At 40.3% G+C, this 16,732-nt stretch overlaps 2 protein-coding genes across 2 annotated transcripts in view; one reads left to right on the top strand and one right to left on the bottom strand.

Annotated features, from left to right (window-relative positions):
* IDH3A (isocitrate dehydrogenase (NAD(+)) 3 catalytic subunit alpha) lies at positions 1–12,250 on the top strand. Its single transcript, XM_031616375.2, has 11 exons — positions 1–159; positions 1,323–1,385; positions 2,932–3,015; positions 4,312–4,426; positions 4,990–5,177; positions 5,448–5,581; positions 6,168–6,270; positions 6,350–6,414; positions 8,012–8,096; positions 8,553–8,705; positions 10,601–12,250. The coding sequence occupies exons 1-11, from the start codon at positions 133–135 to the stop codon at positions 10,682–10,684; spliced, it is 1,101 nt and encodes a 366-aa protein (XP_031472235.1). The 5' UTR covers positions 1–132; the 3' UTR covers positions 10,685–12,250.
* ACSBG1 (acyl-CoA synthetase bubblegum family member 1) overlaps positions 12,250–16,732 on the bottom strand; it is a 35,378-nt gene continuing 30,895 nt past the window's right edge. The window contains exons 14-17 of the mRNA XM_090148692.1: positions 15,249–15,388; positions 14,415–14,661; positions 13,284–13,392; positions 12,250–12,841 (exon numbers count right to left, since the gene is read on the bottom strand). Coding sequence (XP_090004818.1) covers positions 13,316–13,392; positions 14,415–14,661; positions 15,249–15,388 — 464 coding nt within the window. The 3' untranslated portion in view covers positions 12,250–12,841; positions 13,284–13,315. The remainder of the gene's footprint in view (positions 12,842–13,283; positions 13,393–14,414; positions 14,662–15,248; positions 15,389–16,732) is intronic.

The following is a 16,732-nucleotide window of genomic DNA, read 5'->3' as shown; positions in this document are numbered from 1 at the left end:
CCGTCAGCGCAGCGCGAGGCGCGGCAGCGGCCGCCTCCCGGGGGCGGGGCGGTAGCGCGCGGCCGCTCGGCGCCGGTTCCGGTCCGTCGGCGACTGCGGACGTTGCGGGGTCGGAGGAGCGCCGGGCGCGCCATGGCCGCAGCCGCGTGGATGCCCGCGGTAGGTGCGGCGCGGTGCGGCGCGATGCGGGGCGGTGCGGCGCCGCGCCGTTCCTTCGCGGGGTCCGGGCGCCGCGCCGGCCGCGTGACCTTGGCGCCGCGGTGCCGCGTGCGGAGCTCGGGGCCGCCTCGGAGCGGGGCGCGGCGGCGACTCGGCCCTCCCGTCGCGGCGGTGCCTCTCGCCGCGGGATTCGCCGTCTGTCTGTCGTTGCGGAGCTTCCGCGGGGAAAACCCGATCGTCCGGGCCTGCCGCGGGGCCTTCGCGACGCGCCGATCCCGAGCGGCTCGGGAAGGCCGCGGCCACCCACACGGGGCCGCCGCAGCGCGCCCGGCTGGCGGTCCCGGCTCGCGGTCCCGGCCCGCGCCTCCCGCTGCAGCGCTGCCCCGAGCGCGGGGCTCCCGGCGGCGCGCGCCCGCGGCCGTGCGATGACCTTGCGAGGCGAGGAGCCGTGCGCGGCGCTGCTGTCGCGGCGTTGCTCAGAGCGGACGCGGCGAGCTGTCTGTCCTTCCTGCCCGCGCCCGTCGGTGCCCGCAGCCCCGCTTACGGTGTGCGTCGCTGAAAGGCGGAGATCGCGGCCGCGGTGCTGAGGGCGAGCTGCCCTCCTGTCCCCGGCGTGGTGGGACGCCCCGAGCGCAGGAGACGTCATTCTGTGCCGGTGCTGTGCAGGCTGCGCTCCTCGTTGCGGTGCTGACTTCTGCCTTTCGTGCACCCCTGGGTTTTTAAAACCTGCCGAGTACAGACATAAATAAAGGCGAGAACAAAGTGCACCCTAGTTCAAATGGGAGAACTTCCACTGGTGGGACTCGGCTTCGCAAACGTGTCCTGAAAGGTGCAGATGTGCTGCCCGGGCGGCTGGTAGGAGAACAAACATCTCACTTTGCTTTTCTCCTCAGCCGGAGTTGCTGAGTTCCCTACCGGCCAGGGAGCGGCTGTCCTCAGCTCACCTTGTGCTAAGAATACCCCAGAGGTATCACACAGCAGCTCCCCGGCAGCTTGGCAAAGCCATGGTTACTCTTTTTCATTTTAATTTGTGTTAATCCGGGTTTAAAGCAGGAGGAAACTTGAAGGGATACCATTGTAAAAGTGTGATTGCTGCAGCGCTGAACTGTTTGAAGATCCATTGGTGTGATAAGATGGCATCTTTTTGTTTTATGTTCCTGCAGGTTTCTCGACTGCTAGGTGCTTTCAAAAACCAAAAACAGGTGACCAGAAGTTTTAGTAGTGCTGTGAGTATGATAGTCATATTTTTTTCTTTTAAGAAGTTTCTCAAGAAAAAGATAAGGCCTGAATGAGTGAACGTTCATGCTTTTAATGCCAAGCTGGATTTACACTGGTTAATGACTTTGCTAATAAAAAGACTTAAGAGGAAACCAGGCATGGCATGATAACTTGTCACAAAACATGGACATAAGCTTCTGAAACTTCTGCCCATTCTGAAATGGACAAATATGGACAAATGAGATTGTTGAGAAGCTTCTCATCCTCTTTCTTTTGCAGACATTCTGCTAAGCAATGCATTTACTTTAAATCCTGCTGCTTTCAGAGTACCTCACAGCTATGGTTCTGCCTTTTCACGGCCCTCTTTAATGTATTTCAAGCACTGGTGTAGGTGCTTTAGCACTGTGTGTGCCTGAGGTCCCTGCAGGCCTTTCTTCAGTGAAGGTGGCCTTGAAAACTGCAGTGGTGGAAGCAGAGCTCAGCACTGCTGCATGCACCCTTAGGCAGGACTTAAGGAAGAGTTGTGGTTTTTAATTCTAAGTTATGTAAAACTACTAGTGGAGAGAATCTGAAGTGAAGGTTGTGTCTTACAAGAAGGTGTAGGCGAGGCTCCTCCTGATCTGCTTGTACCTCATTGTACTGCATCAGGTGGAACCTTCTCTGCTGCAGGTGTAGTCCTGCTGTGCTGTGGAGCAGGAACCAATCCTGCATTCCATCGGTGACCTGCTCACTTAGCTGTGATCTCTTATCTGAAGCTCTGCTTCTTTAGCTTTGCACAATAAAATTCTTTGGCTCTGTTTAGTGGAAACAAAACAGCTAAGATACACTGAAATCCTGAGCGTTCCCATGGGAGAAGGCTGGGCACACATCTCATCACTTGATTATAATTGGGGTTTGGCATGTAGTGCTCTATACCTGCTTTTGTACAACAGGCAGCTTCCTTCCCCTGCTGTCCAGTGACTCCGGGCTGTGCAATTTAGTTCATGTGAGGATGATAAAAAAAACAAGATTGAGAATGTTATGGAAAGAAAGTAATCAGACATTATGAAAAATTGGCCTGAGATTTTTTTGAGAACCTTTTGAGAGGTTAAGATAGACTTGTTTTTTTTTGTTGTTTGTTTTTCTAAGCTTTTCATAAATTAAATCTTTTCTAGTGTGGGTCAGTATTACACAGCATGCAGATAATATGGGAGATGTATGGAAACAGAGCCGTAAGTAGGTAGTGTTGTCTCCTCTCTATTTTTCACAAAGAAAGCATTCTGAGATCACTTATTTCAAGGAGTACTGAGCAGGAACCTGCTGTTCAGGTTAAACGTGTGCTTTGAAACAAAAATAGTAAGCAGATTTTTAGACAGTTGTCTCAAGATGTTTGCACCTCCCTTTGAAAGCAAGCTATTCACTCTTGCTTCTGTCCACTGCTGCTGTTCTTCATAGTGATTTTTGGTAGCTCAAACTTTCTTTTCTAGTAGTTACTTGGTTCCTGCAACACATGAGAACGTTTCCTATGTGGAACACAGCATTCATTCCTTTTACCACTGATGCTTCCCTACCTAGGTACAAACAGTGACTTTAATCCCAGGAGATGGCATAGGACCTGAGATTTCTGCTGCTGTCATGAAGATCTTTGATGCTGCCAAAGTAAGTCACATTTGTCTTGCTGTGAGCATTGTAGCTTTAACTACAACAACAAATGTTAACCAGTTATAATCATGTTTGAGCTGCTGAAACTTTCTGGCAATACAAAGAGTCAGAAGCTTCCGATATTAAAAGACAGGATTGTGGTATCATGGCAGGGTCTGAAACTCTTAGCTGGATAGGAGTAATGAGTTGAAAGCAAATGTTGCATTTAAGTGCTGGAAATGTCAACTCAGTGTATCATGTGAAGCCACCTTGTTGACACAGCTACACTGAGTGACCGAAAGAAAAATGTTCTTTCATCCACAGTGACTTCTTAGTGCAGATCAAAGCACCTGTGAAGGGGACTGCCTTATTGTTAGAAAGCTAATGGCAATTATTCTGTTGTACCACATTCATCTCTGCGATGTGAAAACTGCATGTGTCCAAAGAGGACTGTGTTTCAGCATATCCAAGGAATTTCACAAGAATGTGTCCGGTTTGCTTGGAAGAAAACGCAGTTCTTCGGGAAGAATTACTGTCAAATTGTTCCCCTTCAATAACAGTATCAAAGCATATTCATTTTGTCTTACAACTGTCCAACTTAGATTTGTAAAAGGTGCTGTTCCTATGTAATCAAAGAGAAGCCTTGCAATAGCTTTGGCTGTCCCTGAGGACACAGGCAGGAGGTGCAGTGAGGTAAAACCTTTGCACAGAAGTGTATGTTTGCATACTTACTCTGATTTGTTTGTTTTATAGGGCATTTTGCTACTACGTTATACTTGGACTCGTTCCATTTGCTTATGAACAGCCTTAAGTCTTTTCATTGTGGCCCTTCCTGATGGACAAGGGGTAGTGAATGCAAATCCAGAAAGCACTGCAGGATGTGTAGATTTCCATTCAGATAACGGATGGATCTACTGTGCACTGTCTTCCATGCAGTTTGGAAGATCAGTTCTCAATGAGTTCAGTTTTTAAATGTCTTGTGTCTCTTGTCAGGAGGAATGTGACAGCTGTAGCAGGTGCAAGAAAGCAGTGTGTAAACACAATCCTAATGCTGTCTGTATGTTATGGCTAGGGAAGTGTCTTGTGGTGCTTAACTTTGTGCTGGTATAATATTGCTCAGACCATTTTGTTTTCAATTATTTACATTTTAATAGTTCACCTATATGTTCAACTTCAAGTATCTCATGCTTACTGTCACTCATTAGAGGAAAGGTGTTTAGGAAGGCTCAAACCTAATCTCTTTTTGTGAAAGAGGAGTTAAAATTGAGAGCAAAAGTCACGAGACTGAAGTTAACACAGAGCAAATGTGTTTAGGTTCCTATTCAGTGGGAAGAAAGGAATGTTACAGCTATCCAAGGACCAGGAGGAAAGTGGATGATACCTCCAGATGCCAAAGAATCCATGGATAAAAACAAAATGGGATTAAAAGGTACGTTGGGAGTTAATATATTGACATTAAATATTGTTTTTTTACGGGGACTTTGGTTTGAATCCAAAATCCTTCCTCAGTATCACAAAAAAAAAGGCAAATTATGGAGGACAGCCTATTAAGTAATCTTCTGTAATCTTTGCAATCTCTGTCATTTGTGTCAAAGCTGTAACTGTAACTGATGTTTAGGAAATACGTTACTAAATATCAGCTTTGGATTTGATACAGTATGCTTTTCCAAGGCAGTTGATACACAGCAGCTTGTAATAGCTCAGTTCCCAATGAACAGTAACTTCGTGTGTTGTTTGCACTGAAAATCGTTTTTTATAAACACCCATTCCACGTAAAATGAAGGCCACAATTTGGCCTTGGAACAGCTGATGAATATCACCGTGTGGTATTCCTGAGGGCACAGAGAATTCCCCTGGCATTTACCATTGGGGTTACATAAGAATTTGCAGTTCCTCTCTCGCAGCGCCACCTGCTGCTTCAACCACTTCAATCACTTCATGGTACTTATGAAGTGGTTTTTATCATCTCCATTATTATTTTTTTTCCTTCAGGGCCTTTAAAAACCCCAATTGCTGCAGGGCACCCATCGATGAATCTGCTGCTGCGTAAAACCTTTGACCTCTATGCAAACGTACGTCCCTGTGTCTCTATTGAGGGCTACAAAACCCCTTACACAGACGTAAATATTGTCACAATACGAGAGAACACAGAGGGTGAATACAGTGGAATTGAGCACGTGGTAAGTTGCTGGGAGTGTTTTTGGCTGAGTTGCTGGGTTTTGTTCACAACAACTTTGCTCATCTCGGTATTGAAAGGCAGAGCAGTGGGATTTTTTGTTTGTTGGATTTTAAGTTCATTCCCCACAAAAAAGGTTCCTACATTGTAGTGTGTGTTGTGGAGACTGCCCCACTCAGAATTCTGTGATTTTGTTGTTCAGAACATTGTTCAAAACTATTGATTGCACAAATAGGCTTCCACTTCTACTAGTAATGCTACTGTTGTCTTTCAGATTGTTGAAGGCGTTGTGCAAAGCATCAAGCTAATCACAGAGGAAGCTAGCAAGCGCATTGCAGAATTTGCTTTTGAGTATGCTAGAAATAATCAGAGAAGCCATGTTACTGCTGTGCACAAGGCAAACATTATGTATGTTGACATTTCTTTTAAAGAACAAGTGGTACTATACTTTTAATTGTAAATTGTTTTTAAATTTCTTCACGTCTGATGTGTGAATGCTAATGGGAGTAACATGGACAACACTGACCTTGTCTTGGCAGGGCTGCAGTCACTGTGTGCTAACGCTTCTCTTACTAACTCTGTGGTAGTGCTGTGACTTTCTTCCAAAAACTCTTAGTTTAAAAATAATCTTAACCCAGGAAAAATAGCTGATGTCTTCTTCAGCTGCCAAAGCACTTCACTGGCAATTAATCCACACTGTGTGTGATAGTTAGCATCATCACCCGCATAAACTCAGTCAATTTACTTCTTCAGTAAATGGAGTCAGTTGGGAGCAGTAGTTTAACCATCATGCATTAATTCCTGGAATTAATCTTAGGGGTAAATTTAAAAGATATAACTTTCTATTAAAATATTTACATAAAGGATTAATAGTTGTAATTAGGTTTTTGCAGTCTACTATTTTTTTTGCTATTTAATCCCGTTGCACGCAGTTCTCTTTATCTGAATATTGCTTGCTTTACAATAACTGCAGTATTCTTCCACTTAATTGCAGGAGAATGTCTGATGGGCTTTTCTTGAGAAAATGCAGGGAAGCAGCAGAAAACTGTAAAGATATTAAATTTAATGAAATGTATCTGGATACTGTGTGTCTGAATGTGAGTATCTATTTGTTGTAATTGTGGTTATTTTTTCAGTTTACAGTCTTAACCTTAATGAAAATATACTTCTTTCTAGATGGTTCAGGATCCTTCACAATTTGATGTGCTTGTTATGCCTAACTTGTATGGTGACATCCTCAGGTATGGAGATCTCAGTTTTAACTAGCCCAGCATGTATAACACTGTTAGTTTCCAGACAGTTATTCAGGTTACATGGTAGCCAGATGAATGACCATTTTCTCCCTCCAGAGTTTAAAACTTCACAAATCAGACTCTCAGAATGATAAGAAACAATGGTATTATCACACTACAGTTATCCATATGTTGTTGGGAGGGAAATTATGATGAGAACTTTCGTCTTAGTAAAAGGGAGTTTTTGCTGGTGGAGGCTGAGTGTTATTCCAATAGGGCTGGGTGGAGGATAAGTTATTCCAGAAGTGTGAAGAAGTTAATGGCTCAAATTGTAATACAGAGTGCTTGGATTAATAATGGGGAAAAACTTGCCACTCATCAGCACTGAAATAGAGTAAGATGTCTGTGGAACCACCACATTTAGAGTGAACTAGCCATATAGTTAAATGATTCTGAAGGTTGAAATGTATAGCCTCTCCATGTCCTACCATTGTTTGGGTTTTGTATTATATTATTTTCACCTTGGGATTAAATTTCCTATTTGGAAAAAAAACTTACTACAGCCAACCCAATATCCTAAAGGCAGAGTCCTTCAGCAGGCTTTCATACTTCAAGGAAGCTCCAATAAATTTGAAAAAATTCTTCTTTTGAAGAAGGGCACTCTCGTCACGGGGGAACCTCACTCACTGTGTTTTGTTCAAGTGTGAGCATAATGCCAGGGAGGTCTCTTGGCCTCAGTAGATGCAGAAGGAATTTCTGCTCTGAAGCACCGAGTATCTTAAGTGAAAAGCTTAAGAGTATCCATCTTCTTTCCCAAACAATTACAACTACAGCCGATCAATTTAACATAAAAGATTGTTGCACAAACTCCTGCTTTTTGCTTTTTAGTCCTCTGTTAGCTAACTTGTAGACAATGAAATGGTAGGCTAAAAAATGTAGATGGGAGAGCTTTATCAGTTCTTTCAGCTCTGAGAGGACAGTGTGAAAACTGTGGGCACAGTTCATTTGTCTTTCTCCATGTTTATTTTTGAGGAAACCAAATGCAAATTCCTGATGTCAGATCATCTACTGATGTCAGAATTATGACTTATGGGCAGTTCACTAAAGAGAGGAGTAAAGCCAATGTTGTGCCACTTGGAATGTCCCTTAAGTCACATACATTATTCCTAACCAGGAATTCTTTCACCTGAACAAATTTTTTCCATGATTTTTAGAAGGACTTTATATACAAAAAGGGTTGTGTGGCCTTTTCAAGGGAAATAAGACTTAAATGTATATAGGCTACACCATGTCTGAATTTTGGCTAGTTCTTGAGACTTCTAGAGGTATTCTGAGCTTTGAGTACCTTCTCTTGTACCTGTGTCTTAATTATGGTATTGTATGGAATCTCCATTTCTCAGTATTGAAATGGCTCTTGCTAGTAGTTCTGCAGATTCTCAGATGTTCCAGCAGTATAAGTGGCTAAAACAGCATCTGTTCTTTCTGAGTGCTATTCTTGTTGGTAGTTAGAGTAGGCTACTGTTGCAGTAAAATGAGAAACAAAGATGACTTAATACAGCTCTGAGAGGCAACTACATGGAAAAACATAAGGATTTTTTTTTTCCAGTGACTTGTGTGCTGGATTGATTGGTGGTCTTGGAGTAACACCAAGTGGAAATATTGGTGCTAACGGAGTTGCAATTTTTGAATCGGTAAGTCTTCTTAATCAAGATGTAGTAGTAATAACTACTTTGTCTCCACTCAAGAATCTAAAAACTTATCCAAGATGCACAATGTAGCTATTAAAAAGTAGGTTCTCTTTAAAGCTATGTTTTACTGATAAGATTTTGAAATGTTACTAAAAGAATAAAGCATGTGTTGCATGTAAGTTTTTGCACCTGCTTTTATTGGCACTTTCACTCTCTTTCTTAAACACTTCATGAAATAGAACTTAAGAGGCACAACTGAGAGACACTAGCTGAACTAGTTCCTCTTTTCTAATGCCTTTGGACTGAATTGTTCCACTCTTTCCTATCTTCTTTCCATTAAACATATCCCCTTGAAGTAAGTTCCATTTCAGCATGCTTGTGTGTGAGGATTATGTTTCAAATGTCCTCTGTTAATCACCATGTTAACTTTGTAACAGACAGGTTCACTTTTCTTTCTAGGTTCACGGAACAGCACCTGATATTGCAGGAAAAGACTTGGCAAATCCAACTGCTCTTCTCCTGAGTGCTGTAATGATGCTGCGTCATATGGGACTACACAAGCATGCCACAAAAATTGAGACAGCTTGCTTTGATACAATTAAAGATGGAAAGGTAACATAAGAGAATGCAAATACATAAAATTGATTCAAACGATACCCTGTGGTAACAAAAATTAACTTAGAACATTAACACTAAAACAAAAGATACCCTGCTTTGCTGACCTGAATCACACGAGCAGGACTGCTGGTGTTCTGTGATTGTTGTTATGTTACCTCTGGTGGTATTAAGTTTGCCCTCTTCAGCAACAGGGACGCTCTGTAGCTCTCCTCCTGTCTCAATTTCCACAGCTCTAAAATCTAGAACTGCAAATCTGTTTTCCATGAAAGGGATTGGAGATGTGAATAAATAGTGGTATTTCTCTTGTGAAGTTTATAGTGCATTAACATTTAAATCTAAACCTTAGAGCAAAGGACAATCATTTGCCTTATGCAGGCTTAATCACTCATCTAAGTTCTGACTCTTAATACTTCTGCTCCTGTTTTTCAGGTCACTTCTTTTTATTCTTTCCTCCTATTTACCTCAGTTCCTTTTTAATCACAAAATAAGTTATGGGCAAAATGATACCCAGTGTTTACTTTTTCTCTTAGCATTGTGTGCAGGCGTACCTGCCTGCATATTCAAGACTCAGATAGTATTGGTGGTGGGGAAGGAGTTGTGCTCTGAAACCTGACCTGAATTTCTGCTTGTAATGCTGCTGGTGGAAGTTAAAGTAGTTGAGTGCACCTTTCCAAAATATAATTGGAAAGATTCCAAAGATTGCCCTAAGGGAAAATTAGCGTTTAACTGCTGTGATTATCTGGGGCACAGGCATACAAAGCTGCTTTGTAATTAAAAAGAACAAGCATGCTTAAACAAAAGACTGTCATTATTTCATAAGTGGTCTGCTTACAGCTATCTTGCTGTGTGTAGGAGCCAGTTTAAAAAACAAACAAACCACTAAACTTACAAGTGAATAGAGAGATGCTTCTGTACAGTTCCCATTTACTGCTCTGGAAATGAAATCTTTCATCTGCAGGTTAGTAATTCTACAGAAGATAACAGCACAAGTTGTGTGACATGGCTACTTGTTTACTAGTTGCTTACCATGTTGTGACTACATGCTCCCAAGGGAGAGAATTTTTTCAAATTGAAAAAAGCATAATGCACTTAAAAATGACAAGTTCCTAAAATTGTAACCTTTATTGCCTTTCATGCTTGCCCTTTCTTTTCTTTGTCCCTGTCCCAAGCCATTTAATTAAGATCTGCATGGATGTGATAAAAGGGGAATACTAATAATTTTTAAATTACCTCTCAAAACTTTTTAATCTGTCCAGATTGGGCAAACAACATTGACTACTTCAATTTAAGAAGTCTTCATACTGCCAGAGAGGAGTTGTTCTTAATAAAAAAAAGTTTAACTACCTCTTTTTCAATCCCTTAACTCAACTAAGCAAACTTGGACAACCGTTAACATGCAGCATTTCAAGAGCTGTGTGCTTTTTCTGTGTGGGTTTCCTTTGTAAAACATATACCCAAAGCATTACTGAATGACACTCTCTTAATTAGTTGACATTGTACTGAGCCATCATGTATGAATTTTACTTCCAAAGGACAGACTTCTTAGGGAAGACTTAAGTCCATAACTCTTAAGTACATTATGATATGGCCAAGGGCCTTTGGATAGCTTTGTCCAAATTCACTTCTGTGGGTAGTTAAAAGAGAAAATCTCACTGAGATCTGAACACTCAGATAACAATGCTCAATGCTCCTACTCATTTTTCCCCACCTGCCTCAGTTTGCAGTGTTGCTGTTGATAAAGGCAGCAGAGAATGCAGAGAAACTCAGACTTGATGTATTCCTTCTCAGCTATATCCAATACCAATACAAAACACATAGATGATAGGACTGTGCAGTGGTATAACTGGCTCCATTAAACATTACAGTGATGGCATTTTTTCTTCCTTCAGGCTTTGACAAAAGACTTGGGAGGTAATGCCAAGTGTTCAGAGTTCACAGAAGAGATCTGCAGCAGAGTACGGGACACAGACTAAACTTCTCATGTGATTCGTATTAACTCTGAAAAGATGCATCACAAACATACAGTATGTAACCTGGTATCTATATGCGTATATTTTGCTCATCTCTTAAGAGAGCAAACTTCATAGGGAAGGCCTCTTCATTAATAAATTTAGTCCCCATGGCTACAGATGACGCTTGTGCCTGCTTTCAGTGGACTTTAAGTGCTGTCTTATTTATTTGTTTCTACTGGTAAGCATTTTTATGCAAGAGAAGTATTTTTTGCCACTGTAACTGTACCATTTGCTGTTTCAACTAGATGGTTTTTATTTTTCACAAAGAAAAATTATGTGAATATAACATAACCAGAACTAGTGAATTGCTACAGCACCTTAATGCTTAGAGCTATGTTATTGGTCTTACTGAAATTTAAAGGACAAGCTTTTGGCCTAACAAGAGCACAAGACAAACATTATAAAAAGAAACGGGTATAAACTAATTTCAAATAGCAATTTTGTGTTAATAGCAATGAAGGAACACTTCTAGGTGTCTGCTGATTGAGGAAATACAGCTTTGTCTTCAAAGGGCATGCAAAAAAGAAATGCAAAATCTTAGAAATTTAATCTGTTTATGTATATGGGAAAAAAAAGACAGCACACCAGCCAGATGTGAAAACTGATATTAACAAAGATATTTTTCAGATCTGTATCACAATAGTTCTTACAAGTTTTCCTTTCTGAAACACAGCTTAATTTACAAGATAGTTGTAACGAGAGTAAATTAGAAAAACTAATTCCTGCTCTGTATTATGAAGGGAAGTTATTAACTTCACCAGTTTATACAAAATATTTCATGGCTTCTGCTGGATTGCTTTTTGTGGTATACTTTGTTTTTATGAAGCCTGCTCAGTGTGTCTCACTGCCCTGACTAGTGATTTTATTCTATAATCTCTGAATGTAAAAGACTAGTCCTAATGGAACGAAGACAGATTGAAGGTCTGGCTCTGGTGCCTATGTTCCAGAAATACATTTCATCCCTATTCAAGGGATCAGAGACTTCTTTCTTCTCCTGCTTCCTAAGCCTAGTAAGCACCAAAGCACCTCTTTTTTTTCCCCTCCCTTCTTCATCACATACAGGTAATCATGAGCCATTCTGACCTGGATTTCTTAAGGGTATGCTCCTTTTAGTATATCCTTCAAGAAAATGCACATTTGTAAAACTCGTGACTAACACAAGTTTATACCTACTGCCAGAGCCAGATGTCTTAAAGCTTAATTGTATTTATAGGTATTATGCCTCTTAGTTACTTTCTAGTGAGGCTGTTCAGGCTGTTATTTCAGAATCAAAACTATTTTGAATAATGTCTTCTAGCAGAACTCTATGAAGTAAGCAACCCAGCTTTTTTGTACAGCCTAACAACGTGTTGGAGGAGGGACAGTAAGCTTTATTTCTTGTGCTCTCTGCGTTTGGTGAATAGGGTATCATTTCCTACTGTGTTTTACAAGCTGCTGCTTCCTTGTTTCCTCTAGATTAATCTTAAGACCTTCTGCAGTACCATTACGCACAAAGTGGGGAAAAAAATAAACTTTTTGAAGTCCTACTGCTTGTTGTCTTGATAATCCCAGGCTCCTACTTTGTCTGATGCATTAAGCTGATTGCTGATACTTGCAACAAACTTTTAAGTTTTTAGGATGTTTAAGACTGATCGTGAAACTTTCATTGAAACAATATTCTGCTCTGCATGATTAGTTGGTTTTAAATCAAGAAAGATGGCTGCAGACTCTAGTTGTTGTCCATTATAACTCTCTGCCACCACTGACTGAACTATCAGCAGCCCTTTTAACCCTTCATGATTTATATTTTCTAAGGGAAAGAAGAAATGCTTCAGTTGTCAGCATTAGTACAACATTGGTAGTGAAACATGCAAGTAGAGTTGCAATACTTTTACTTAAAAATGTGTTAATTGTGCTTTAAGGTGAGAGCTCCCATATTTCCTACTTTGTATCTTTCTGTTTTCAGGAACTGTTTTCCCAACTTTTAGTGTTTGGTTTTAGGAGAAATAATAATGCTTACTTCAACATGGATTTAAGAAATGATGATCTGCTGCTTTCAGAAAAGTCTGCAGTCTAGCTGGTATAGAAGCGGAAGAGGGCTCCAAAATGCTGAGCTAGTGAACAGAAATACACTTTTCCCTAGGATGAAAGAAAACAGGCCTTGGATTTTTTATTATTGTTATTTTAAAAACTAATCAGCTTCATATCCAGAGTGGTATAACAACTTTACTAAACAGGTACTGCTAACTACTCATTTACCACATAAGCTCCAGGCAACCTCCTGCAGAACAAACAAATTATAAGGGCAGATCACTGTTTTTTCTGTTTCAGTCTAGAGAACTTATACTCACTTCACATAACCTATGAGGATATCATTAATCTTGCTCATTTAGGGCATAATGTAAAATAGATACTATAAAATGGGCACGCTGTACAGAGCAGGACAAAGTATCAGGTGAGTATTGGGAGTAACTAAATTAACATAGCAGTTTTCTAGTGCATGATTCAACAGACTACAAAATAAAAACAAGCATAAGTTTTCCTTAATGATTTTGATTAGGAAATACTTGCTGTAGCTTACAAATCTTTCTTACTGCTCCGATGAAAGGCTTCTTACTCTTCATAAAAGGAGTCCACTTCATTTTTGTATTTCTTAAGCACAGTGAGCCGTTTTAACTTCATGGTGGGACCTTAAGAGAAGGAGTTAATCACAAAAGCAGAAATAGAAACAAGAATTCCTACCCTGTTTAAGCTTTGGTTTTGGATCTTCTGCTAAAGAGCCTTTGTTTGGAAGAACACCTACTTCATTAGTTTAGATCTCTGCCAAAATTGAGAAGCACTTGTGGCACATAGCTGCCTTTGTGTAATCATTAGCACTTCAAAAGCAGCTAAATAAGTAGGTGATTATTCACTATTACTGTTTTTATTTTTTTCTATTAAAGGACTAGTGGTTTTTAAAATTTGTTCCCAATTCCAGTAAATTCCCAATTTACTCAGAGGCAGACAACATGGCTTTGGGCTCTGCTGTCAATCTTTCATTTAGTCCCCTTTTTTTATTGCTGTTAATGATCACTTTTCAGAATTATTACAGGAAGTTATTAACACTTTAATGCATAAAAAATAATTAGAGTTGCATAATTACCCAAAGCAATCTCAAACTTAGCAACAGCGCTGTACTCACTTAAATGACCACATACTTCTACATGTGTGCATAGCAAAAACTCCAGATTTTGTATTCTGTAAACGCTGCTTAACTTTTCTTCCTTCAATCCAATGATCACATACAGAATTTGACAAATAGAACTGTATTTGGATACTCACAAATCAGCAGCCCCTCTACTGTGTGTACACCTTTAGTATAAATCATAGAATCATTTGAGTCAAAAGGGACCCTTAAAGGCCATCTAATCTGACTTCCCTGCAATGAACAGGGACGCTCACAGCTCTTACAGGTGCTCAGAGCCCCACAGCCTGACCTTGGGTAATGGACAGAGTATCCACCACCTCTGTGGGCAACCTGTGCCTGAGCCTCACCACCCTTATTGTAAAAAACTTCTTCCTGACATCCAACCTAAATCTCCCCTCCTTTAGTTTGAAACTATTTCCCATTGAACTGTCAAAACAGCCCCTGCTAAAGAGTCTGTCCCCTTCTTTCTTTTAGCCCCCTTTTAGATACTGAAAGACTGCTTTAAAAAAAAGCAGCAAGTCTTACCTAGTTCTCCCCCAGAAATAGAGAAGTCTCTTGGCAGCACTATCCATTTTTGAATGCAGTGAACCCTATTAGTGGCATTCATGTTGACTTTGTTGATTCCCTCCTGAATGGCCTGGTAGATCGCCTGATCCCTCGTAGCTACGATCTCTGATACTGTAGTGGCTTTACTACCGATCTTTTGGCAGAAATCTCTAGCTTGTTCAGTGAGGATGTCAGTAGGATCCGATGTATCTGGGTCCAGGATGCACTAAAATATCAGATGAAGATAATCATCAAATTCTTACTCCTACAAGGCATTATTAAATGATTATTTGATAAGGTTCTCCCTGTCTGGTGAGAATAAAAGTAGCCCAACATTAATACCCAAACATTCCATAAGCCTGAAAAAGCAGAAAGCTCTAGAGATGACAGTACTCAGGTTTTTTTTTCTACATAGCTAGCAAATGCAAAAATTTCTGGCTTATATGCAGATAATGTGAATGGACCAAAGATACATCAAGTAAAGTCCATCCAGCAACCTTAGATTTCTACCAGCTTTTCCAAATTAGTCCATTGTTGTAGGGGGACATTGAATTACTGTGATACAGTGTAAATAGGTTGAATAAGCAGCATTGTTTGAAGTTAGAACTTTTAAATATAAAATGTTTAGCCAATCACTTAACCGTAACAAGATCAGACCATCACGATTTGACCTGTAGTTGCCATACATTGCTTCCTTGAAATGAAGCCTTCCCATTTAATTCTTGGTCTTCCTTTTAACAGTTCAGAATCCTTCTCATTTTCTTAGGGTATAGGTGTGTAGTTTCACTGAAATCAGTATTAAAATTGGTATACCTTTAGGGTCAGCAACATGGACAAAAATTTCTTTTTATCTCCAATCACCATGGCGTTACTAACAATTGGGAGTTCTTTTTTAACAGCGTCTTCAATTGGGATGGGAGGCACATTTTCACCTCCAGCAGTAATAATCAAATCTAGACCAAAAGAAAAAGAAAGGCTATTACTTGAAATCGAATTTTAAAGAGCAGGCTAATTCCAGGATGGCTCTATCTTCCTTACTTTTATATGCAGAGAACGATAATTTTTCAAAGGGAAGCAAGCCTATTTTAAATTATTAGTTTGATTGTCTTCAAAATAACAGTTGTAGATATTGATGCTTTCCAAGGATGTGCTTAAATATTCATTTTTCCCTCTATATAACACATTTACCCCCATATACACACAGTGTGAGTTTTAAATAGCGTAATGTTTTCCATGTAATCCAGTAACAGGTTAGCAATCTGCATATATATATGCAGTGCAATATCCAATATATACATGCAGCATGTTGTATAATATGGACTTATTCTTTGAACAATCATCTCTTCCAGACTAACATAGGATTCACTCTCTAATTCACTATTAACTCACCAAAAAGCAGTTTGTGGTTAACATCATGATCAAAGCTAATTCTCAAAGCCACCAAGAGGGGTCAGACAAAAACAAGTTAATACTGTAGGAAAGCTGCACAGAAGCAATGCAGAAAGAAGAGGAGCATGGGGAGAGATGAGGGATAGGTGAGATTTTGGAGACGGAGTTCAGGATGGAAGCAGTCATTCCTGCCTACTTTTGACATGGTGTGTGTTTAATGACAGACTGACAACTTAATATTTTTAAGGTCTGTAAACAATAGTGACGCAACTTTACTGATAAGGGAATATTCAACTCTTTTTGAATGCATTAATTCTGAAGTATAATATGTATAATTATTGAAATCATTGTGAAATTGAGAATTATTTAAGCAAATTTCAATTCTGTTTTCGTTACACTGGTGGCTTCTTGGCTTCTCACTACCCTCAAATAATGATCTTGGCAGCAGTTCAGTAACATGCTTCAAGAAATAATGCAGAGCAATGGCAGACAAGTCCTGTCTGTAATAATTCATCTTACTGCATATATTAAGGAATGGGTTGGTTTCTCTTGGTTCCCTTGTCAGTGTAAAAGAATGTAGATGTAATCAAGGAAATATGGCACTCTTTCAGCACTCACACATTTAGTCCTTAACACCTCTACTGCTCTGTAAAGAGCAACCATGAGAAATAACTTCCAGTCTACACTCAGCATTCCTGTATGGAGTAGCCATTCATTTCACAGTTATGAATGATATTTCTCTCCCTAGTTAATACAGTGCATGCATCTGAGGAAGCATGCATAGTGTTTCTAGAGTAAGAGACTTCTGTCACACTACAAAAATACAGCAAAGTTATTGTGTACCCAAACTTCTGGGAGATCTTTTTACTTTATTTTCCTCTCCTTTTGTCTTAATCCAGTTTTTGTCC

The sequence above is a fragment of the Phasianus colchicus genome, chromosome 12, assembly GCF_987193195.1.
Source record: "Phasianus colchicus chromosome 12, bPhaCol1.hap1.1, whole genome shotgun sequence".
Taxonomy (NCBI): Eukaryota; Metazoa; Chordata; class Aves; order Galliformes; family Phasianidae; genus Phasianus; species Phasianus colchicus.
This window is presented reverse-complemented; position numbering and strand designations above follow the sequence as displayed.

Bases quoted from the DNA above. Each gene is read 5' to 3' on its own strand.
- IDH3A (XM_031616375.2), top strand. From the start codon at position 133: ATGGCCGCAGCCGCGTGGATGCCCGCG. The intron at 4,427-4,989 runs GTACGTTGGGAG...TTTTTCCTTCAG, and splicing joins AAACAAAATGGGATTAAAAG to GGCCTTTAAAAACCCCAATT. The intron at 6,271-6,349 runs GTGAGTATCTAT...ACTTCTTTCTAG, and splicing joins TGGATACTGTGTGTCTGAAT to ATGGTTCAGGATCCTTCACA.